The 26,146-nt window shown below is 43.0% G+C and overlaps 1 protein-coding gene across 1 annotated transcript; it reads left to right on the forward strand.

The window, feature by feature from the left end:
- The first annotated feature begins 8,344 nt into the window (after positions 1-8,344).
- On the forward strand, positions 8,345-10,164 carry C9H10orf120 (chromosome 9 C10orf120 homolog). The gene is made up of 3 exons (XM_011721493.3): positions 8,345-8,586; positions 8,798-8,873; positions 9,385-10,164. The coding sequence occupies exons 1-3, from the start codon at positions 8,411-8,413 to the stop codon at positions 10,138-10,140; spliced, it is 1,008 nt and encodes a 335-aa protein (XP_011719795.2). The 5' UTR covers positions 8,345-8,410; the 3' UTR covers positions 10,141-10,164.
- The last annotated feature ends 15,982 nt before the right edge of the window (positions 10,165-26,146 follow it).

A 26,146-nucleotide genomic window follows, 5' to 3' on the forward strand; every position in this document is an offset into this window, starting at 1 on the left:
CCTAAAATAGAAATAACCTATTAGACTCATCACTGGCTCCAGAAACCTATTACAAGTCCAGCCCACCAGGTCCCCAGGGAGGATGAATGCCCCCTTGGGGTTACAGACAATGGTGGACTCCACCCTTTCTTGGACCAAAATGTTTGTTTGTGATGACTGGAGTGATACAGTGAATATGCAGAGACTAGTATTCGCCACAATCTAGGACACTCAATAGCTCTTTATTGAGCATTTCCATGAATGTAACTTCTCATTCTACCTTCCCAACTACCCTCTAAGACAAGTCATATTACTATTCTAGTTGTACATATGAAACAGAGGCTTCCCAGTTTACATGACTCCCTAGAGATAGTAAGCTGTATATACTGCTGGTGGGAATGTAAGCTAGTTCAGCCTTTGTGGAAAGCAGTCTGGAGATCCCTCAAAGAACTGAAACAAAACTACATTTGACCTGGCAATCCCATGATTCAGTATATACCTATGTGATTCTATGACAAAAACACATGTATACATATGTTCATCACAGCATCATTCACAATAGCAAAGACATGGAATCAACCTAAAAGAATAAACCTATTCTCCTATGTGAATTAATGCAGGAACAGAAAACCAAATATCACATGTTTTCACCTGTAAGTGGGAGCTAAGCATTGGGTACACATGGACACAAAGAAAGGAACAATAGACACCAGGGCCTACTGCGAGGAGAGTGAGGATTAAAAAACTACCGATTGGGTACTATGCTTATTACCTGGGCAATAAAATAATCTGTACAACAAACCCCTGTGACGCATAATTTACCTATATAACAAACCCACATGTACCCCCTGAATCTGAAATAAATGTTGGAAGGAAAAAATGACATAGGCATTAATGTCATTTTTTTCTCTTCACACCCCACCCAGAAATAGGGTTGCCTGATAATACACAGGATACCCAATTAAATTGGAAGTTTCAATAAAAATGAATAATTCTTTATATAAGTAAATGAGACATATCTGAAATTCAAATTTAACAGATGCCCTGTATTTTTATTTGCTACATTTGTCAACTTCATTCAGAGAGCCGGTTGTTAACATTTACTAGCACACCAGTGACTCCATACCCATGCTGTTGACCATCATACTCTAGGACCTCTTTATTAGGATCATAGCATCAAAACCCATTAGAAAAGTCAACTAACCCCTCAGGGTTTTATTCTGTGACCTCAACTGACCACATTTCTAAAGAGAAAATTCAGGCATCTAGAGATATATTTTTTGGAGCCTTTTTTTTTTTTTCTTTGAGACAGTCTTGCTCTGTCACCAGGCTGGCATGCAGTGGCATGATCTCGGCACACTGCAACCTCCACTTCCCTGGTTCAAGCGATTCCTCTACCTCAGCCTCCCAAGTAGCTGGGACTACAGGTGCGTGCCACCATGCCCGACTAATTTTTTGTATTTTAGTAGAGACGGGGTTTCACCATGTTGGCCAGGATGGTCTTGATCTCCCGATCTTGTGATCTGCCTGCCTCAGGCTCCCAAAGTGCTGGAATTACAGGCATGAGCCACCATGCCCGGCCAAGCCTGTTGGTTCTTAAAATGTGCATCTATTGGCCTTACCGTGAAGATGAATGCCTACTATATTACCTCTCCAAATCCAAGAACCCAAGCCCTCCTGTACTTCAGAAAAGAATTCCTCATGCCCTTTGGTGGATTTTAATAACAACAGAAGTAACCACAAGGGGATTACCAAGGTCTCCTTTCAGAAAGAGAATGTGGTGTTGGACAATGGTCTCCATTTAATTGGCCAGGGGAGACTAGAGAAGATCTCTCCTCATGAGCCCTGATGTCTGTTTATCATCTGCTTGGCCCCCAGTGGGACAGACTCCATCTCAGAGGGAAGGTGCTTGTTGGTATGGCCTGCAAAGAACCCAGCAGAAATTCTGGGGGAAAATACAAGACACATGTGGGCAGGAATGTCAGCATTGTTGACAAGAATCTGAAGTTTGATGAAAATCACCCTTTCAGGGTTTTGATTTCCCCAGTTAATAATCTGCTCCCTTAAGAGAGACAGAAGAAGCAAAGATCAAGCTTGTGACACCTCGGTGTGGCTGAAACCTCTCCCAGAGGCCTAAATGAGAATTGGCCTCTCCTGCTTCTGGGTCTCACTCTTCTGGGTGAACCTCTCAAAAGAGGCTCCTCAAAGAGGCACAGCTGACCCCATTCCTTGATAATGGTTTGGAACAAGCCTGCCTAAGCCAGGTCTCCTCAACCCTGTGCCAAAAGGAAGGAGACTGAGGAAGCTGAGCATCAAAGACTCTTTCATGCCAAGAGAGGTGGAGGCTTAGCCTGGAAACCAGGATGTCTGAGGCACATTGCTGTGGAATGCATAGAATTCTGTCCACAGGTGTTCTGCAAAGGCTGTGCATCGTCTGATCCGTCACAGGCAGCAGCTGAGGACATTGCCTGGGCCAGCTTCCTTTCACACTTTACCATGCCTGCCATTCACCCGGGAACTTGCTGAGATGCAGATTGTGACTCAGTAGTTCTGGATGGGGCCTGAGAGTCTGCATGTCTTGGGTGATGCTGCTGCTGCCACCGCTGGTCCAGGGACAAGCTTTGAGGAGCACCTCTTATTGAGTGACCCACATAGAGAGTCGCAACTTTGTTTCTTTTGGGCCAGCAGCGTTGGGCTCATCTGGGAACTTGTTTGAGGTGCAGGTCCTAGCCCAGACCTGCAGAATCAGACTCTGCATTTCCACAAGACCTCCAGGAGGTTAACGTTTAATGTTTGAGAAGCACTGACCTAGAGGACACTTCCCAGAATGTAGTGTGCCCTGAGCTGGTGATTTTGTAGAGGAGACTATGATTTTGAAGAGCACAGCTCCTTATATAAGGTGTGGATCTCATGCAATGTTAAGAAGGAGCACCATTTCCATGCTTCAAAGCGGCTACCTGCATAGACTTAGCCCTGGAGAGAGGGAGATGGCGGATGGGTCTTTGGAGAGCCAGACTCTGCAAGATCCACCAGAGGCAGCCAGAGCCCAGGGATGGCTGCAGGGGCAGCTGCAGGAGGGTAGGGAATCCCCAGGGGTTTGTGTATGACTTATTCACACACCCTCACACTTTTTGGTAGCCATTATAAAAATAAGTTGCAAAATATACTTAAAGGAAAATAAGGTGGAAAAATAAAGTTAATAATATGAGGATAAGAAGTTAACAAACTTCAAAAGAAAAAATATCAAAGGTTTTAGAGAATGACATAGGAGAATATCACTGTATGAATGTGTGTATGTGTCTTTGTGTGTGTGTGTATGTGTGTGTGTTTATGTGTCTCTGTGTGTGTGTGTGTATGTGTATATTTTTGTGTATGTGTGTGTATGTGTACGTGTCTGTGTGTGTATGTGTTTGTATGTGTATGTGTATCTATGTGTGTGTATGTGTATGTTTGTTTGTGTTTGTATTTGTATGTGTATGTGTGTATGTGTTTGTATGTGTGTATGTATACCTGTGTGTGTATGTGTATGTGTGTATGTGTGTGTATGTGTGTGTATAATATGTGAGAGTATCACTCCTACTTGAGGTAGGAGATGATTTTTTAAACAAGACATGAAAGCACTAACCATAAAGGGAAAGGCTGATAAATTAGAGTGCAGCTAGTATAAAAATAAGGACTTCCGTTCATCAAAGGACACCTTAAAGAAAGTAAAAAGGTGAATTGCAGAGTAGGAGTGGATATTTGCAACGCATTTAACTGACAAAGGGCCGATATCAAGAACATATAAAGAAATCTTGCATATCAATAAGAAAACAAAAACTAGAATATAGTGAGCAAAAGACTTGAATAGACATTTCAAAAGAGCAATCTCAATGGCCAATAGAAAAAGTGTTCAATTTTATTTGTAACCAGAAAAATGTAAATGAAAACCATCCAAGATACCACAACTTATCTACCTGTATTGGCAAGATGAGTATCAACAGGGATTCTCATACACTGCTGGTGGGAATGTGAATTGGTAGAGAAAAGCATGCACGTAATCCCAAGGAGACATGTACAAGAATGTTCCCCAAATCAGAAACCACTGAAATGTAAGCAACAGATGACTGATAAATAAATCGTAGCATCATCATGCTAAACAACAATAAAAAGGAATGTACAAGGATATCAACAAGAGAATTGTAACTTTTTTTCATAATAAGGGGCACAAAGCAGACACAAAGGAATACATACTACATGAATCTGTTAATATAAAGTTCAATAATGGGTAAAACTATGTATAAAAACTAAAAGCCTGATATTTTAAAACATTTAAGCAAATTATTAAAAACCTATGAAATATAAGTAGGTGTAATGGTTAATTTTATGTCAACTCAATTAGGCCACAGTGCCCAGGTATTTGATATGATCTATCATTCTGAATGTTTCTGGGACAGTGTTTTTGGATGAGATTAACATTTAAATCGGTGGCATTTGAGCAAAGCCAATTGCCTTGTATTATGTGGATGAGCCTCACGAAGGCCTGAATTGAATAAAATACTGCCTTTTCCTAAACAAGAAGCAATTCTGCCATCCGATGGCCTTTGGACTTGAACTGCAACACTGACTTCTTCCTGGGCCTCTAGCCTGCCAGCCTACCCTGCAGATTTTGCACTTGCTAGCTTCTATAATCATGTGAACCAATTCCCTAAAATAAATAATAAGTAATAAGTCTCTCTCATATGAGAGAATTGGATTTTTATATATATGTATATGTGTATATATATATTTGTATATATGTGTGTATGTGTGTGTGTACATATACACACAAATTGTATTGCCTTTTCTCTGGAGAACCCTGATACGATAGGTAAAAGTGTTTACAAATATTAAGAATAAATGAAATATGTATAAAAGGTAAAGGGTACAAGACAAAGAAATAAAGTAAACATGAAGTAAAAGATAAAAGACAGATGTGAAAGGCAGGTCAAGAGAATTTGAAAATGAACCAGGAGATGAGATTGATGCCTATGAATATAAGTCAGGACAAAACCAGGTAAAATTCAAGAATAAAACCTAATGTAAAAACAATTGAGGGGAAATATCTGTAAAAGAAAACAGAAGCAAAAAGCCTGGGAATGACAATGAGAGAAAGAGAAGGAGAGAAGGAAGTGAGCTAAAAGCAGTAGTTTGTGGAACCAGGTGTCAGAAAACCGGACTTGCCCATAGTGTAAAGCCTTGTTGCTGTGGTGACACCCTGCCTAGGTGTATCCTGTTGCAGGAAGTCAGGGACCCCAAATGGAGGGACCGGCTGAAGCCATGGCAGAAGAACACAAATTGTGAAGATTTCATGGACATTTATTAGTTCCCCAAATTAATACTTTTATAATTTCTTACACCTGTCTTTACTGCAATCTCTGAACATAAATTGTGAAGATTTCATGGACATTTATCACTTCCCCAATCAATACCCTTGAGATTTCCTATGCCTGTTTTTACTTTAATCTCTTAATCCCATCATCTTCATAAGCTGAAGAGGATGTATGTTGCCTCAGGACCCTATGAGGATTGCGTTAACTACACAAATTGTTTGTAGAGCATGTGTGTTTGAACAATATGAAATCTGGGCACCTTGCAAAAAGAACAGGGTAACAACAAAGTTCAGGGAACAAGGGAGATAAGACTTTAAACTCTGACTGCCGGTAAGCCGGACGTAACAGAACCATATTTCTCTTCTTTCAAAAGCAAATAGGAGAAATAATGCTGAATTCCTTTTCTCAGCAAGGAACATCCCTGAGAAAGATAATGTGTCCTGAGGGTAGGTCTATAAACGGCCCCCTTGGAGGTGGCCATCTTTTACAGTCGAAGCTGAGGGGATGAAATAAGTCCCAGTCTCCTGTAGTGCTCGCAGGCTTATTAGGCAAGGAAATTCCCACCTTATAAATTTTGGTCAGACAGGTTGTCCGCTCTCAAACTGTCTCCTGATAAGATGTTATCAATGACAGTGCGTGCCCGAAACTTCATTAGCAATTTTAATTTCGCCCCATCCTGTGGTCCTGTGATCTCGCCCTGCCTCCACTTGCTTTGTGATATGCTATTACCTTGTGAAGCCTGTGATCTCTGTGACCCACACCCTATTCGTACACTCCCTCCCCTTTTGAAAATTGCTAATAAAAACTTGCTGGTTTTACGGCTCAGGGAGCATCACGGAACCTGCCAACATGTGATGTCTCCCCTGGACAGCCAGATTTAAAATTTCTCTCTTTTGTACTCTTTCCCTTTGTTTCTCAAACCAGCAGAGATGCTTAGGGAAATAGAAAAGAACTCATGTTAAATATTGGGAGTGGGGTTTCCCCTGATAGTATCCTTTCTCACCCTCCTTTTCTCTGAAGTCTGGAGGAGCTGGACCCTGACAATGGCACCTTTACCTGCCTGTACCTGCTGTGGCAGGGCCATAACTTTTCCATCTAAATATCTGGAGTTGACCAGGCTGCTGATGCACCAGCAGCCCTGGAATATCTCCACAAGCCCATAGCCTGAAGTAACCTTAGTGTCACTGTGTATTTCCTTTTGGTCTTTTATTCCTCTTGTATATTTGTATTTTTACAGCATCCAAATTATATCCTACATAAGTTTTATATTCTGCTTATTTTTGCATCCCATTATGTCATATTATTGAAAATTTTTTAAAGACTCAATTTTTAATGGGTACATGACATTCCATCAATTGGAGTCCAACAATCCCATCAATTGTTCCAGAAATATTTGTTGAGTGCATATGATGTGCCAGGTGTTGTATGGCTTTTTCAAGGTCACTCTTAATTAGCAGTTGAGTGTGGGACACATGGGAAAGCCAATGAATGCACTGCAAAAGGCATTTTCTTCACTGCTCAGAGGCCCTCTGCTGATGCCCAGGCTCGCAAATGGTCCAGGTAACTGAATTTGCCTGTGTCGACTGGAAAAGTACCTCTGTATTTTAGCACCTACATGGGTCTGAGCACTGGCCCAACTCACAAATATCCATTGTGGATTTCTGGTAAGGCAAAGGAATTTTAGGACCGGTGTTTGTCAAAGATAACATGGCAATCTTTTTCCATAATCTGCTTCTTTACTTTTTAAATTTATGTTTTCAAATACCTAATACATTCATGTGGTTCTACATTCAAGACGATATAATCATGTATACCATGAAATGGCTCATTCCCACCACTTCATCTGCTGAATACCTACTGTTTCATTAGCTTTTTGTGTATTATTCTGAAGTTTCTTTATGCAAATACAAATGCATACATGCTTATTTTTTCCCTCTCCAACACAGAAAACTATTCTAGAATATATATATGTTATCATCTTGCTTTTTCCATTTAATTATGTTTCTTGGAGTTATTTCCATATAAGTAAAGGTCTTCCTTCCTTGATCATTTTGACTCCTATAGTCCTATACTCTTATGCTACTCCATTGTATGGCTAACTAGAATTCTCTGACCAATTACTGGTTAATGGGTATTTGAGTTTGCCATGAGGTTTGTCACCTCAAACAAGGTCGCACTGACCAACCTTGTGCGTAATTTATTTTGTACCACATAACTGGCAAATACATTTAAAATTTTGATACATATTGCCAAATTACCTTCCATAGAGTTTTGGCAATATCCATTCCCACCAGTGCCATTCTTAACCACACCTTTGAACAGGGACTTAGGACAATTGTTTATTGAGTTAGCAAACTGAACATCTGCCCTACACCATACCCTCTGCTGAAAACCATGCCCCAAAGAAGAATAAGATGCTGTTGGTACCTTCTTTCAATAGAGGGAGAGACAGATTTACCAAGAAATCTGACTTACCAAGCAAGTTGGTATGTGAGAAAGCACCATAGCATCATGCAGAAAGTGCTATGAGAACGTGGACAAAGGGTGATTTATTCTGCAAGGAGACATTCAGAGGAAGCAACAATTAAGCTAGGTCTTGAGAGACAAGCAAATTGCCAAGGATAAGAGAGGTATTCAACACATGAGGGGACTGTGAACAATAGCTTAGACGCTTGTTTTGAGAATGATGGATAGTATGGCACTGATCAAGCATGAGGAGCTAAGGCTGAAGAGACAAGCAAAAGCCAGTGAGCGAGACCTTAGTTGACTGAGTCTTCCTCTTGTGAAAACTGAGCAGTCTTGTGGGTTTGTCAGTGGCAGTGACATGGGCAGATTGCCTCCCAGCCACATTCTCTATCCATTCTCTTCCTCTGGACTCCAACACACCAGGAGCCTGGCAGTGTGTGTCCATTTCACCCCAGGGGATCATTCAGTGTCTCAAACTCAGACCTCACAATAGCCCCCAGGTAAGCCAGTTATGATGCAAGAAATGTTTGTGACTTACCCTCGGGCCCTCATCACATTGTCTTAGAAACAAACTCCAGGCACGAACACCTCCCGTCCTAGCTTATTGGCAGAGTATGATCAGAGAACGGAAGAATGACTGTCAGAGGATTGAAAAACAGAGGGCTAGTGACACAATGGCCCAAGAAAGGAAGAATGAAAAGCCAGTCAGAATATTTAATACTAGCTATTCCTTTCAGGATCAAGCCCCAGGGTGTTGCCAAGAGGATCTGAGTTCTGCTTCACCGTTGGGGTGAGTCTGACTTGCACTTTAGTCTGTCCATGTCAGAAAGAGGCCAAGTGGAGAAGCCTACCCAGTGGTTACAGAAACTCCTGCTCATGGTGGCCTCAGCCTGCCTGGTGCAGAATAACCCTTTATGAGCCTTCCTACTCCAGAAGGGAAAAGTAGGAAGAGCTTTTCCAGAATTCTGATAATTCTGATACTCCTGCTTCTCTTCTTGCAGGACATGGAGCAAATTCTACAGATCAGACCCACGGATTGCCCTCGGGAAATACTCCCCCTTGGAAAAAGAGATCCTAGTAAGTGTCCCGCAATTTTCACACAGAGGGGCCCCACTAAAGCCAGCCAGTTTAGCTAGGGGGAGCCAAAGGTTCAGAAACCACCAGTAACAGAGCCGCCTCTCCAACAGTAGACTTGTATTGGCTGAATCTGCTAGTGGCTTCCACACTTGCACAGCAAAATACCCTTACCGACAAGTCCCACTTATAAATATAAGTAATAACAAATGATGAAAACAGTTATTTCTTCAGCTCTTACCTTGCACTGGTCACTTTCATATATGTTGTCTTGTCGAGGCTTCACCAAGACCCTGTAAAGTCAATAAAATTATTCTAAATTCATTGTAGGTCAGAGGAGAGTCAGGATTTGAGCCCAAGGTTATCTGACCCGAAAGGTTCACCTGTTTTCCACTACAGAGGGGCTCAAACACTTTCCACAAGGGAGGGAGAACCAGTCACTAGCGAATTGTTTCTGTGGGTGCCACCTGCCCCTGCGGTCTTGAGATTTTAATAATCCTTTCTGCATTGTCAGCATCTAGGTGGCATTCACACCATAGCAGCAAGAAGGCTTTTGGCTTACAAGCACGAGGAAGAATGCCAAATGCTCAAGGAACTACAGTTGTCATCTCCGGACTACAAACGGGCAACGGAGTATAAAAAGGAACATTCCTTACCTTGTGCTATTTGTGCACCCCTAGAAAAAATATGGACAGCAAAGGTGATTGTGCCCCTAGAGGCATTTAAAATGCCACAACGAGAGCAGGTGAACGTCAGTAAGCACATAGAGAGAATGAGGCTTGCTCGGGCTCTGGGAAATCATCAGCGTTTACCCTACATTGAAAGGTTTACACGCTCCTCATTTCTGTCTGGGGTGGACCTGGGTCCAATGGCAAAAAATAAGGCCAGACAAAAGGAGGACAACTATGACACCCATAATTGTGATGATGCCAACCAAGATGAGAAAGAGGTGGCAGAGGGAAAAAACACAAAAAGACGAGAAATAAAAATGAATGTAGTTTTCAAGTCAAAAGAACCAAAAAAATGTTTGACATACCATGGAAATGATCGCAAATCTCTCCTCCCAACAAAGAAACCGGAACGCTCCATCACAGGCCTAACGAACCGAAATCTTTTCTGCGTATCAGAATTCCCTGGTGACTTAATGCTAATGAATCAGGATTTTATATCACGGAGAGACCACTTCAGTGATGTGGTCAAGACCTACAACCTGGAAGAAGAGAGCACCTGGAAAGAGCGCATGCGTAAAGCAACTCCTTATCATTATTAAAGTTTTATTTATTGCCCAGGGTAACCACGTGTCCTGGTCCTTATTATTCCTGCCAGCTGTGCCCCAGGCTCCTTGCCACCCCATCTTATTTTGGGACTTTGGCTTCCCCTGCCCAGTCTCCAGGAGGGCCTCAAGGTAAGACCTACCTGCTGAGGCTTCCTGACCTCAGGCAACTCTTGGCTGTCGCTCCCACCCTCAGCAACAGCCCAGGCCTTCTCCTAACCTACTCCCATTGGGGTGTGTGTCTGTTATCTATTTCCATGAAACAAATCACCCCCAAATTTAGTAGCTTAAAACAACAATTGTTAATTTTACTTGCAATTTTGTGGGTTAGCAATTTAAGCTGGGCTCAGCTGGGTGCCTCTCTTGAGCTCATCTGGGTTCCTCATGTGTCTGTAGTTAACTGCAGGTAAATTAGTTGACTCTCCTTCTGGGAACTGACAACTGTTAACTGGGTCCATGGGGATGACTGGGCCACATTTTTCCTTCCTCCAGTAGGCTAGCCCAGGCTTGTTCACAGGGTCATTGTGGGGTCCAAGAGGGTGAGTGGAAGTTCGCAAGGCCTCTTAAGATCAAGGCTCATAACTGGCACACTGTCACTTTTGCCACATTTCTGTTGTCCGAAGCAAGACCTGAGACCAGCCTAGATGCAAGAGTGGGTAAATGAACTTTATCTCTTGATGAGAGACCACATTGCAAAAGGCATGAAGACAAAGAAGTGGGAATATTTGGAACCATTATACAGTCAATAGCAGAGTCCCTGGAGCTGTGAACAGCCTGTAGTACAACTGAAGAAAAGAACACTATGCCCACATCTAAAAGTTGGAGGTCTATTTCATGCTGTCCACTTCCTGCCCAGGCATACAGCTTCTGCCTTGGAAGGTAGAGCCAGCCCTTTCCAGACTTATTTCTTTGCTACCCTTGTCTTCAATGCAGCCAGGCAGTCCATACCTTCCTCATCAAGTCAAGCGCAGTCGCAAGGCAGGCATGGCTATAGCATGCACAGTTCCTTTGGGCATGTCAGGAGCAGGCACCAAATGTCTCTGAGGTCACTATTGCTACTCCTATCAAGGCTTTGCCTGTGCCCCAATGTGGCAGATATAGTAGACAACAACTCGGGCAGTCAGACTTTACCAAGATGGAGCTTTTATTTCTTACAATGCTTGGCCATCAACAAGGAGGATGGCTCAGAGAAGGGCTGACCCTTCCAAGTTTGCTACAAAATATGAAAACGGGTTCTCGTGGGAGAAAAGAATTGGAAGCCAGGAGTTTTCTAGCCTCTTCCCTGTACACTGCCTCCTCTAAACATACACACACACATAGACACTGCCATGGGATCTTGCTTATTGTGTAGTTCTCATGACAAGTCTCCAGTTTTCACCAATGACCCTCACACCTGCTCTGAGCCACACTCACAACCAGCCACCAACTCATAGTCATTCTGTCAGACTTTCATGGCTAGCACAGACATCATCAAATTCAAAGCACACATAGCCTGTATAGAACCTGGACGTGTCAGTCCAATCTCCTTCCCTCCTTTCCCAGTAATCAAGAGAGAAGACAGCTGGCCATTGTCCATGACCTCGGGGAACTGTTTCAAATTGCAGGCTTGCTCACAGGCCATTTTCTTGATGCTGAGCTATTCAGTGAAAAATTGAAGTGCACATTAATCAGTGGGCCATGGGAGTTGGGGGACAACCAGACCCTGGGATGCACAGAGATATGAACCCTCAGCCTCTTAAGTATCTTATAGGTCAGACTCGAGTTCTAGGTGTAAATATGAGGTGAAGCATTTTTAGACATCTAGAAGAAATGAGGATTTTTTTTCCCCAAATGACAGAAATCTTGTTGCCAAAAAAGGGGGTCCTGATCCAGACACCAAGAGAGGGTCTTGGATCTCGTGTAGGAAGAAATTCAAGGTGAGTCGCAGAAAGCACTGAGAAGAGATAGTTTATTGAAAGCTACTCAGTTCCAGAGTAGGGTGTCCTCAGAAAGCAAGCAGAGGAATGCATCATCTTTCAGCTTTTCTTATACAAGGGTCTTATCTATGTAAAAGCGAAGCTATGACAATGTGAGGGTGGGCCAACAGCGTGACAAGATGTATTACTTTGTTGATTTAAAAAAAGTTATTTTTGGTATTTTAGTGTGTAGGTACATCAAAGCATGTCTAGAATTATCTTAAAAGCATATATTATTATGTGATATCGGGACATTTGGACATTTCATAGTAGTAGGGTTTCTCCTTACAAGCATTATTAATCTGTTTCCTCAGCCATAAACATTTCATGACCATGGGTCGTGACGCGAAAGGAATGTGCCTTGCTAGTTTTAAGATGGAGTTGATTTTAAAATGGTGTCACCCTGTTTCCCTAACAAGCTCACCCTGAGTTCAAGCCAGCACCTTCACCGTTTGAGACACATGATGCACTTACTCACCGTCTGCCTCTGAAGCATACAAGAATTCCTCGGTTAATCACACTGTGTCCTCAGCAACTCCTCACAGAGTTGGCAAGACACTGAACTTGTCCATAGGGACTTACAACTGCCTGAGGCAAGGTCAGGTTCCTTTCTAGCTCCCTCTTGCCAGTGGATTTTCCACAATCGGCCTTTTCAAAGCCACAGCTCCCCTCCAAGAAGAGGGAATGTCATTAGCAGGAGACTTCACCCTTTCTCATTTTTCAGGACAACTCCATTGGCCACAGCTCCAAGTTAAGAGCATTTTGAAGTATTGTATCAGCAGCTGCTGTGGCCAAGACACTGATTCTGGGCAGTGTAGCATTGTCCCCAAATATCAGTGGATTCTGATTAAAGAATTAGCATGAATCAAAGAAATGGGTTAACTTTTTAGCCGAGGCAGAGTTAGAAATTGGAGGTGGAGATAAGAAAAATATTATTTCCAATGTTGAGATAACCTCTTAAATATGTATAAAATAGTGAATACCAAAGCATCCTCTGAAAACTCAAGCCAGTTTGAAAAAACTGAAAATGATTTATCTGGACCCTAAAAATTGCTAGGATCAGCTATATGATGTGGTATAAAGTTTGCTAAATGAGAAATAAGGAGATCAGTGCTCTCCATACAGCTCTGTTCCCAACCAGTTGTGTGACAGGGGTAAGCCACCAGGCACTCTGTGACTCAACTTCCCCATCAGTTAAACGAGTGCATTGAACTAAATGGTCAGCAAGGCTCAGTTCTATCATTCACTTAATTAGCTGCATTCAATGGAGTTGGGAGTTGACTCAATAGTTGCCGACTCCTCACCATCTGCTTAGTGTGGACGGTTACAACCTAAGTATTGTGTTACAAGAAGGCCAGGTGGTGCTGGCATAGAGATATTTTCACTGACCCAAATTCTCTGAGATGCGGAAATCACCTCTGAGAACAAATTCAACCCTTTGGAAAGAGAAGAGGTCAACAGAATGCCAAGCTATTGCCTTACTGGCTGTTGTCAATAGCAAACTTGTTGATAAGTGTGATATTAATTGCAGTAAACATTAATTACCTGGAGCCATTCAGAATATGCCCACAGTTTACCATGTATGTGTATGCCATCTTTCAGGAAGTCTACATGAAAATAAATGTAGATTCGGATTTGAATTTTTGAAGGTTTTAGAAAATGCCCTGGATTAAGTACTTATTTATCTTAACCACCACTTACCTGAGTTTCATAAATACATCCAGATGATAATATTTGATGAAGAGATAAGTGACCACAAGACCCTATGAGAGTCTTATGCTCAGTAGATTATGCTAACGGTGATGATGAATTTAGAAAGTCTTTGACATAAGCACTGGACACAAAAGAGAGCTTTGGTAATGAGTTGCTTAATCTGAAATTTCTAACAATCCCTGTTCCCTGAGAATGCTGATTAACAAAGAAGCCTTGGAGAACAAGTGATCAATTAAATTTTTACCAAAAGTTTATTATTGGGTTATCCAACAGACGAAAGCAAAATATAAATAGGCTGGGCATGGTGCCTCACACCTGTAATCTCAGCACTTTGGGAGGCTGAGGTGGGTGGATCACTTGAGGCCTGAAGTTCGAGACCAGCCTGGTCAACATGGTGAAAACCCATCGCTACTAAAAATACAAAAATTATCCGGTGTGGTGACATGCCTGTAATCCCAGCTACTTGGGAGGCTGAGGCAAGAGAATCACTTGAATTTGGGAGGTGAAGGTTGCAGTGAGCCAAAATTGTGCCACTGCCCTCCAGCCTGGGCAACAGAGCGAGACCCTGTCTCAAAAAACAAAAAGATAGATATTTTGGAGGAAAAGAATCTGATAGTAGATTTTCACATAAGCTGAAAGTAGTCATTATTGAACAAGTCAGAACTTCTTTGAAATTCCTTTCACTTATAAATTGACATTGGTTTTATTTAGAATTGCTTTTGTAAACAGACGCTATCATTTTTTCCATTCCTAGAGGCTATATAGCTTTTAATGTGGTCTCACCCCTGACTCACAAGGGCCCTGTGAAATCAGGCAGGGCTCCTCTATGATGATGGTGTCAGAAGTGGGTGACTAAATTGGGGTCAAACAAGCTAAAGAAGGCTGAGTGTGGTGGTTCATGCCTATAATCCCAGAACTTTGGGGTGATGAGGCAGGTGGATCACTTAAGGTCAGGAGTTCGAGACTAGCCCGGCCAACATGGTGAAACCCCAACTCTATTAAAAAAAAAAAATTAGCCAGTCATGGTGGTGCACGCCTGTAATCCCAGTTACTCAGGAGGCTGAGGTAGGAGAATAGCTTGAACCAAGGAGGCAGAGGTTGCAGTGAACTGAGATTACGCCACTGCACTCCAGCCAGGGTGACAGAGCAGGGCTCCATCTCAAAACAAAAACAAAAGCAAACAAAAACAAGCTGGAGGATCCTGGGGTAAAACATCTGGCTAACAATTTGGATATGACCAGACATTTACCTCCATTTCCTGAAGAGACACTGCATTTGTTCTATAATTCATCCCTAAACCGAATCCATTGCCCTCTTCAGGAATCCCATAGCAACTTGACTCTGCTCCTTCCCTCTCACTGACTGGCTTCCTCCTTCCACATGCCATCTGTCTCAGGTATAACCCACTGGATGACAAGCCATTTCTGTAGCCAGTGCATAAGCCCAATTTAATCATTCTAGTATCCCTAGTACCTAACATACTGTATGTACTTCAATAAATGATTGTAAAATCATAACAAGGCAACATTTATATTCCTTAAGAGCTGGCACCCAAATTTATATTAAGGTAAATTGCTTTTCTTGGGGAAAAATACCTTACAGTTTATTTGGGGCTGGAAGGGGATACTTGAGAAGCCTCCTAACAATGAAAGAATGGTTAGCCTCTTTGCTTGAGGAAATGAGAGGAATTTTGTTTTTCCCTTGAAAAGAAAAAGAAGAAGGGAGGAAGAGGAGAGATCCACTAGTGAGATGTACCCCACTGCATGGGGATGAAGGGCCTTGTAAAACCCCATGTATCAAGGAGGCTGTGGGCTTTGGAGACAAGAAGTACCTAACATGTTGTTGTAAGTTGTTTGCTATGCAGAGCTCTACAGATTCCTCCCTGAGACCCTCATCATCAGAAAAGCCCATTAAATTCATGACTATGTTGTATGAATGAGCTTCGGGGACTGTGTTTGTGAATTGAGGACAGGGTTGAGTTTTGTGTCAGGCAGAGAGTTCAGAAGAGAGGCAGCATGTGTGCAAATGGTGTCCTACAGCCTCCTGGCAGTTTGCAGAAATCCCAAAGAAGGCTTCGAACTTCAACCAGAGGGAAATTGCGAAGTGGAGCCTGCCTCATCTAGAGCCTAAGAAGCCAGTGAGCTTAAGCTAGATTTGGGGTTACAGACTGAATGAATGAGTAAGTGAATGAAAAATATAGGTGCTTAGAAATATAGGCAGCTTGAATATTGGGTTCGCCATACTTTATCTCAGTCACCCAGCTATTTTCTCTAGTCAGTTGACCATGAACACAGAACAAGATCACCATCTGTTACCATATTATACTGTTTTCAGAGATGGTTCCCTCTGTAGAAGAATTGGTCCCAAGTCCACCTTGGGCTGGTCAGGATGGGTTTCTCACCTGGCTCTTGGAAGAGCAGCCCTGGTGGCATTGGAATGAGCTACTGTTTGCCCTGCACATGGAGCACTTTACACTGAGAATGTACTGCACTGTGTTAAGAAACTGGAAGTCTTTAAACTTAAACTTGACCACTTTGGAGTTGATAGAATAGTAATCAAAGTAGTTAGAAAATAAAATTAATATGAATGAGGTGGCTTCTGCTCTGGGGGATGGGAACATCTAAATTAAAAGTGTATGAGTGAGTCAGGGTGGGACACAGCAGTCGTGTCTATTTGTAATGCTGTCACCAAAACCTTGACAATGTAAGAGATAAAAGGGAGGACTCAGGGCTGCCCGTAGACAATGTAGTTTGGGACTAGATGCCTTGGACTGTAAAGAGCAATAGATTAAGCAAAGGAGAATCTCTTAAGTTCCCCAAATCCAGAGCTGCATGAAAAACGAAAAAGAATAATTTCTTGTGATGAATTTATGAGCAACACTCTACATACTACACGCAAGATATATTATGGGGAAGGAGATCATGAGAAAGTTGAGTGCCTATTTTTCCTCTTTTATCTCTTTCCTGGATTTTTAATAAGTGTTTCTTTTTTTAATGCTATATCAGTTTTAATTTGACTATAGTGGAATCAATTGGCATTCATCAGGTCTCATACAATTTTTTCAACCAGTAATAATTGAATGGATGCATTGGATTCCTATTGAATCATGCAGTGATGCTACCCCTGAACTTCAAATAAAAGTTTAAAAATGGTAGGTGGTTTTTATTTAATTTAAAAGCTAAGTTGTAGCTTTGTTGGCAAATGGAGATTTTGTCTATTCACTGCCCATTTATGTCTTGGAAATTACTGGGAGCTAGTGAACAGTAATTGCATTAAACATTCACAGGGGATTGTAATTAATCCTTACACTCTTATTACCAAAATGTCTAGGGAGTGACAAGACGCAGGATGCCTAGAGGATCTTATGTAATTTGGTAGAAAGAAAATTTCATATGAGAAGAGGAAAGGAGGAAGCAGAAAAGCATCGGTGGTCTTTGGAACCCTTTCCTTCCTGAATGAGATTACCCTCTAACCCCTTCTGACCCCAGGCCCAAGGATCCCAAATATGAAGTTATCTTTGAAGATGGGAGGGAGTGTGTGTTTTCTGTAAACTTCTGCTTTTCTCAGATCACTACTCGGGTCAAAACCTTTCATGGTTTCCTATCAAGCTTAGCCATGCATAAATATCTATGCCTCAATGTCAAAGCTACTGGCAATCCATCCAGTAAGCATCCTGTCAACACCTACCATGAGCTCAGATGTTGGAGGGGTTACATAAACCCTGGCTGAATCATCTAGGACATCGATCTCAACATCTCTGAGCTTCGAGTTCCTCTCCCACAAATGGATTCAGAATGGTACCTGCCTAATGAGGTTCCTGGACATGTTAAATGTGAGGTATTAGTAATTCTCAACGAGGGGTAATTTTGTCCCTCAGGAGGTATTTGTCAACGTCTGGAGATACTTTTGGTTGTCACAACTGGCATCTAGTGGAGGGTAGAGATGCTGCTAAACATCCTGCAATGCACAGGACAGCCCCATGACAAAGAATGACCTGACCAAAATGCCAATAGTGCTGAGGTTAAGAAACCCTGATTCAGAATGAGGCCCAGAACATGATAACAGCTCAATATTAGCATTGATATAGATAGATACCTGTATATCTATATAGCTATATATGGGTGTGTGAATATATATATACCCTTGTTAAGGGTAGAGTCCAGACTGTATATATACTTATATATGGGTATATACAACCCATATGTACTTACATAGGGGCATATACACACCCATGTCCACCTCTATATGGATATATACATATAGAGAGAGAGCCTGGACTCTACCCTCAACAAGCTTATAAATAGTTGAAAAATGAGAGAAATACTCATAAATTATGAAAATGGGTGCCCCACCTATCCAACCTTATCTCCCTCTTGCCATAAATCTCCAGTCTCAGCAAACAAGCCTTCAGCGTGTTCTGAAATAGAGTGCTGAGACGTCACCAAGAGCCTGGATGTAGCAGTAGCACACATGGGTGGGAATAGCTGCTTCATTATCGGGTGAGCTGTGGGATCTCAGCCAAGTTTCCAGGCAGTGCTCAGCTTCATGTTCCCCATCTGTGAGTAGAGGCAATAATAGTGTCTACCTCATAGGGAGTTGGAGGATTAAATGAGAAAATTTATGAGAAAGATTAAGAACAGCTAATTGAGCATGAGGCTTAGTAAGTACTTCGTAGTTACTTCATATTAGCTAAGAGTTTATAATATCTGAATCTCTGTTATTATCATTGGCTCCAAGCTGCCTCACTTCCTGCCTGTCCCGCAGGCTCAGGCCAAGGCTATAGCTAGGCAGCCATTTCTCTCCATCCAAACTACCACCATCTTTCACCTGGACTAATGCAGGAGGTTCTTCAAAGGACCCTCTTACAACTCACAATCCACCCAGCAGCCAGAGTGATATTTTTAAAACACATCATGTTACTTCCTTGTTTAAAACTTTATGTGTTGAATTGTGTCCCCCTTCCCGCAAAAGATATGTTGGAGTTCTAATCCCAGTACTTCAGAATGTGACCTTTTTTGGAAATAGGGTTTCTACAAAGGTAGTTAAATTAAAACAAATTTGGGAGGATGGGACCTAATCCAATATAACTGGTGTGCTTGTAACAAGGGGGAGTTTGGACACAGACACTTGTGGGGGAAGAGGATATGAAGAAACATGGGGATGAGATGGCCATCTACAAGTCAAGGAACACCAGAGGCTACCAGAAGGTGGGACAACAGCCTGAAACACATTCTTTTCTAACACCATCAGAGGAAGTGTGGCCCTGTTGACAGCTTGCTGTTAGACTTCTAGCCTCTGGAACTGTGAGAGAAGTTGCTGTTATTCTAAACCATCCAGCTGGTGGTGCTCTGTTACAGCAGGAAACAAATGTAAAACCCTTCCATGCTTCCTCTTGCACTTAAACAGGATCCAAGATTCTAACTGTGGCCCATGAAACCTCCCCGGGTCTGGCCCCTGGTCCTTTCTCTGCTCTCACCTCTTTCTCTCCCCCGACCTTCACTCACTTCAGCCCCACTGAACCTCTCTGAGCACCCAGAACAAGCCCAGCTTGCTCTTGCTAAAGATCCTCTGCTCTTGCAGGAATGCTCTTTCTGCAGAGAGCTGGCTCCACATTTTGGCTGAAATGTCACCCTTCCAGAGACAAAGGTCACTGACTGCTTAGTATATCTGGGCTTCATCAGCACGACAGAGCAAATGGTCTTTGCTGAGCTTCCCTCACCCACAGATGATTGCCAAGGTCAACAATATGTCCCCAAAAGGCAGAATATTTGATGGGCAAAAACAGTTTCCTCATTCCTCTGCTGGATTCACTTTTCCACTGGTCAGGTTCAGTTTATCATCACTTTCTCATTTTTATTTCTTCTCTTTAACCACTCATTTCCTACTGGATACCTGAAGTATTCAGTAAAGATAAGATTAAAACCTCAAGTTCAAGAGCAATATGGGGAAAAAAAAAAAAAAAAAAAAAAAAGCTGGCCAGGCAGACATGACAAGTGACACTGTAGATAGTTTCTGGAATGACTGCTCCTTGGGGCCCCACCAACCTCCCTCTGAAACCTGAGCCCAGTGCTGCCTGCGTGGGCAGCCTCACATTTGTGCTCTATGAGTCTGCCCTGCTGGTGATCAGCCATCCAACCACAGGTGGATACTCAACCCAATTCACACAAATCAGTCTCTCCCTGGAAATTTCCAGACAGAAATCAGAGGCGCAGGTGAATCTTTGCTGTCACTTTGAACTATGAACAATGATATGGCTTGAATCTGTGTCCCCTCGCAAAAACTCATGTCGAATTTTACTCCCCATTTCCCCAATGTTGAAGGTGGGGCCTGGTCGGGGTGTTTGGATGATAGGGGAGGATTTCTCATGAATGGTTTAGCGCCATCCCCTTGGTGCTGTTCTCATGACAGTGAGTGAGTTCTCTTGAGATCTGATCATTTAAAAGTGTGTGGCACTCCCCACCCCCTGCCTCTCTCTTGCTCCTGCTTTGGCCCTGTGAAGTATCTGCTCCCCCTTTGCCTTCTGCCATGATTGGAAGCTTCCTGAGGCCTCTCTGGAAGCTCAGCAGATCCCAGTGCCATGTTTCCTGTACAGCCTGTGGAACTGTGAGCCAACTAAACCTCTTTTCTTTATAAGTTACCCAGTCTCAGGTATTTCTTCATAGCAATCTGAGAATGGACTAACACAAACAGATACACTTGGGAGCTGAGCTGTGAGGCAGCCGTCCTCTACAACAAGCACAGAGAAGAGGACGTTGCCAGGCTGGAGGGGAGGAGAAAGCAAAACACAAGGGTCAGGCGAGGTGGCATCAAAAACAGACAGGTGAGGGCAGCTTCCCAAATTGCTTCCCTGTCTCTACTGCCCCTTCAGTTCTGAGACTTACTCCTGAATCCTTCAATAAATTTCCTCATTTTTTGCTCAATCTACCTAAAGTGTATTTCCATTACTTGCAACAAAAAGGACATTCACTAAAGTAATAGCAAGTGATTCTTCTCAGCATTCAGCCAACCTGGAAGAAGCAGGTAAATGGAGGTAGATAAATAGATATATTAATAGATTGACTTACATGGAAATACAGATATAGGAACAAATGTTGGTTGTGCTTCTTGCTGGTGTCATTATCCTTTTTTGGAAGAGTGTGATAAGAAGTACTGAATCAGGCTGGGCATGGTGGCTCATGCCTGTAATCCCAGCACTTTGGGAGGCCAAGGTGGGCAGGTCACCTGAGGTCAGAAGTTCGAGACCAGCCTGGCCAACATGATGAAACCCTGTCTTTACTAAAAATACAAAAATTATCCAGGTGTGGTGGCAGGTGCCTGTAATCCCAGCAACTTGGGAGGCTGAGGCAGGAGAATCGCTTGAATCCAGGAGACAAAGGTTGCAGTGAGCCGAGATCATGCCACTGCACTCTAGCCTGGGGGACAGAGTGAGACTCCATCTCAAAAAAAAAAAAAAAAAAAGAAGAAGTACTGAATCAGATTGGCCAGCCAATCAATTGGGTCCCTAACTGCTATAGTTTGGATGTGTATTCTCTCTAGATCCTACATTGAAATGTAATCCCCAGTGTTTAAGGTGCAGCCTGATAGGAGGTGATTGGATCATGGGGGTGGATTTCTCATGAATGCTTTAGCACCATCTCCTTGGTGCTGTCTTTACAATAGTGAGTGAGTTCTCGCAAGATGTGGTTGTTCAAAAGTGTGTGGCACCTCCTCCCCAACTCTCTCTGTCTCTTGCTCATGCTTTGCCATGTAAAGTGCCTGTTCCCCTGTTGCCTTCTGCTTTGATTGGAAGCCTCCTGAGGCCTCCTCAGAAGCAGATGCTGTTATGCTTCCTGCATAGCCTGCAGAACCATGAGCCAATTCAACCTCTTTTCTTATAAATTACCCGGTCTCAAGTATTTCTTTATAAGAATGCAAGAACGGCCCAACACACTAACCCAGCTATATTATAGTATAGTAATAGCCATTAAGTCAGTTCACTAAAACACTGAACTTTCGTCTCGTTGGGAGAGGATGTCTTCCCAGAAGGCCATGGATATTTTTCAATAGAAAATGGTTCCAGGAGCCTTCAAAGATGTCAAGTTAACCAAAGAGCAATTGGAGAAGGGCACCAGCCTACAAGTGAGGAGTGAAAAGGTTAGATCCCACCTCAAACATCCAAGATAGCATTTGAAGTCAACTTTCCACTCAAAGCAAAGAGCATTTAACTGATTCTCATCCACAAATATTATGGAAAGTTTCATTTTATACATAGCAGGAACTTAAGCATCATTTGTAGGCCAACTACTGTCATGAGCGAGGCAGAACTACTGGTTTTATGGAGAGTTGGCTATACATATGGTCATGCACATTTGAGCTATGATTGGAGAGGTTTTATTCCTTAATCTCTGCATTTCACAGAAAAACCTTAGCTGGGTATATTCGTAGAGATACCAACGTCTGTTCAAAATGTTATGTGACAGCTGAAAACAACATAGGTAACTGGAGGGTGGCGATCACACAAACAAGGTGGGCTTTTTGTTTTACTCCATGCAGAGGTTTGTAAGGGACCCAGTCCCATACATAGTCTAATGAGTTTTCGACCAGTGGGAGATAGTAGAACTTTAACACCGTCACCATAGCATACTGCATCACCACATTGGCAGAATGGTGATCAGAAAGCCGACACCTTCTCAATTGTGTGTCCCTGCAGGTCTTTTCCCAGCTCAGGGGAGAGAAATAGCCAGCCAGGCTGTTCTCCTGCCTCAAAAGAGACCTCAGACAAACAAGAATCCATCTGATTTTAAAGACAGGTCAGAAGAGGCTGCATGATCATGCTCAGTGATGCCCAGGCCCCCAAACTGTGATAGGAAGATTGTCAAATAAGAAACCAAATCCCAATGTAGCTTTAAAAAGATTGATATCGTTTGGCTGTGTCTCCACCCAAATCTCGCCTTGAATTGTAGCTCCCATAACTCCCATGTGTTATAAGAAGGACACAGTGGGAGGTAACTGAATCATGAGAGTGGGTCTTTCCCATGCTGTTCTCATGATAGTGAATGAGTCTGATGAGATCTGATGGTTTAGAAATGGGAGTTCCCTGCACAAGCTCTCTTTTTGCCCGCCACCATGCACATACAATGTGACTTGCCTCTCCTTGCCTTCTGCTATGATTGTGGCTGCTCCCCAGCCATGTGGAACTGTGAGTCCATTAAACTTCTTTCTTTTGTAAATTGCCCAGTCTCAGGTATGTCTTTATGAACAGTGTGGAAACGGACTAATACAATGACTTTATTCAAAAGGCTTACAGCAGTACTGGGAATGCTCCAACCAGAGGACTGGCAAGGATCTCAGAGGTCAGAGAGAAAGGAGCTTGGTTTCTAGGAAGGATGACAGAAGCTGGAAGGACTGAGGGTAGGAGATGGGATGAGCAGGTAGTGTGACAGGTGACCAGGAATGTGTATCTCATGGTCAGCTCATTTCCAGAAGGGTCTTTGGGAGGATTATTCTGCTTTGCAGTTCTTGTTTACCTTGAGGGAGGAATCAAAGGTGGGGAAGCTGTGGGGGGAGACCAGCTTAACTAAAGTTTGGTTATGTCAATTTGGCAAGCATTTCATTTCAATTGATAAGGGAGGAAAACAGTTCAGCTAATCATTGAAGAGAAAGAGTGAGAATTTGGGGTGTCTGGGTTGCCCAAGGAAAATGTGGGATCATATGAGTCTTATCTAAGTCACATGGGTGAGGGTGATCTTTCTAGTAAGCCATTCTCCAGAACAAAAATGGTGAAGAACTTTCCTTAAGCTTGCTGTTTTCCCATATCACAGATAAGGAAGATTAGTCTCAGATAAGTTTAAATTGTCATGATAATTGTACCTACCACAGTGGATGATCCAGGATCAATTGTGTTCTTACTTGTAAAGTGCTTAGCCCATAATTGAGCCCATAATTTCTGCCTTTTAAGCACTAGGTGGATAAACACTTTAAAAGTTCCCTGCATCCTGAGAAAACCTCTTCTCCCTCCAACCAGCACCCTCCATGCTGCAGTTCTTCACTCTTCCTTCAGTGCTCTCATCTCTGACACTGAGGATGGAGCTGTTCCTCAGCTCTTCAGACTTCAGGGGTTTAGAGGAGGCTCCTCTCCTGGGAACAGGCTCTGGAGGAGGTGTCCACTTTCTCTGCCCAGGAAGCTGCCCAGAAGGGAGGGCAGAGGGTCCCTAGGACTTGGAGTTGCAGGGGGAGAGGGGAGGAGGAACAGGGAGGAAAGAGTGGTGAGCACCTGGTAGAGAGGGCGATCTAGGGATTATGAAGTGCTTAAGCAGATAGTCAGTTACTTATTCCACTTTCCTTTAGCCAAGAACATGCCTCAGAACATGATTTTTAGAGGTGAGCTGTTTGGATTCCAACCTGAAAATGCGTAGTCTCTGTGTGAGAAGAGAGAAAGCATGAAATTAGATTGCCCACATTTACCTTGTATCCTTCTTGTCTAATTGATTTTCCATAAAAGGACACTAAAACAGAAAACAAAATGCAAAGGTGGGAGTTAGCCGTAGGTCAAGGCAGGAGAATCTGTAATGACCACACTGTGAAGAGGGACTTGAGTGCAAAGAAATGGAGCTGAGCAGGGAGAGGAGGTGGCATCGCTGTCCCCAACCCTGGGAGCAGCCCTGGGTCCCTCAGGGAGAAGGGAGGAAAGAAGGACTGGCTCTCAGTATTTACAAACCAGCTCACTCACTGGTTTCTTCTTGTTTCCTTGATTCCACTCAAAGTGCAATATCCCCACTCTGGAGCCACAGACAGAAAAGTCAGCTCTGACCAAGGCAATCTTCACGTCCTAGTTTTTGATAAGGTTTGTTGTTTACCGCTGAAGTTCTCCTGTCCCTGAAACCTCTTATTCTGGGCAAACCAGAAAAGTCAGTCCCACTAATGCTTGCATGAATATTTCTTGTTTTACATTCTGTAGTGAGGCCAATAATCAACTTAATGTTGGAGTAAACCTATTGAATACATTGTTTTGGAGTTAGGAGAAATAAGCCATCTTAATTTATGAAATTTTCACCATTTCAGGGACCTGTCATGGACTTGAATGCAGGAGCCCTGAGTGCAGTCACAGGGCCTCCCTCTGGGATGTGGCTCTGTGGCTCACACTCATGACGGATGTGTTGGCAGGAGCCCAGCCTCTGCATCAGTTGGCCCTCATCACAGTCCTAGCTGGCATGACACTGTGTGCCTCTGGAGAAGTTATTTTCAACTAACTTTCTCAAATCCTAGGCCAGACGCAATGGCTCACACCTGTAATCCCAGTATTTTGAGGGGTTGAGGCGGGTGGATCACCTGAGGTCAGGAGTTCGAAACCAGCCTGGTCAACATGGTGAAACCCCGTTGTATTAAAAATACAAAAATTAGCTGGGCAAGGTGGAGCATGCCTGTAATCCCAGCTACTAGGAAGGCTGAGGCGGGAGAATTGCTTGAACCTGGGAGGCAGAGTTTTTGGTGAGCCAAGATCATGACACTGCACTCCAGCCTGGGCAACAGAGTGAGACTCCATCTCAGAAACAAATAAACATACATACATACAGAAAACAAAACAAAACTTTCTCAAGTCCTAAGTAAATTAGGGATAGTAATACTACCCCAAAAGACGTCACGTCATGATGAAATTAGACAACCTGTATGACATTATTAAGGTAGTACCTAGAGAATGTTGTATTGAATAAATATTTAATGGTTCTCACTATTATTATTCCTTTGTCATCTGTTTCTATCTCCAGTTCACACATGAGAAAACCATGGTAGACAGAGGTAAAAGGTCTGACCTGGAGCCACATGTCACTCAGCAGGAGAATGGACACAGGCAACCTGTTATTTTTCTTTGACTCTGCTTTTTGTCTAGGGTTTCCCTGGACCTTTTCTAGTCAAAGACATCAGTGTGCTAAGCAGAAGTCATGTTCAGCTGGTCACATTGTATTAGTCTACTTCAAGATGCTCTTGGAACATTAAAGACCTGACCTGCTCACACAAAGTCCCAGGCTACTGTGCGCTGTGCACCAGAGCTAGAGGACAAGGCCTACCTGCAGTGCCTCTGATTTGTACACTTAGAAAAACCAGAAAAGCCAACCAAAACTAGGATTTGTTTTTTTTTTTCTCCAAACATGTGAGTTTCAGGTGATCCTTCAAGCTCCAAGACAAACATTCTGGAACAACTTAGATGACACGACAGAGATGCTGGTTTCATGTGAGGTTTACAGGATCCAGATGCTCCTTCCAGTTTCATGGGTGGAGGGAAACTCCGCAAGATCTGGAAGGTCCCTGACCCTGTGTCCTCCTTTCCCCTGGTCACATTCAGGGAGGACTGTGGGCCT

This window comes from Macaca nemestrina, chromosome 9 (genome assembly GCF_043159975.1).
Source record: "Macaca nemestrina isolate mMacNem1 chromosome 9, mMacNem.hap1, whole genome shotgun sequence".
Lineage (NCBI taxonomy): Eukaryota > Metazoa > Chordata > Mammalia > Primates > Cercopithecidae > Macaca > Macaca nemestrina.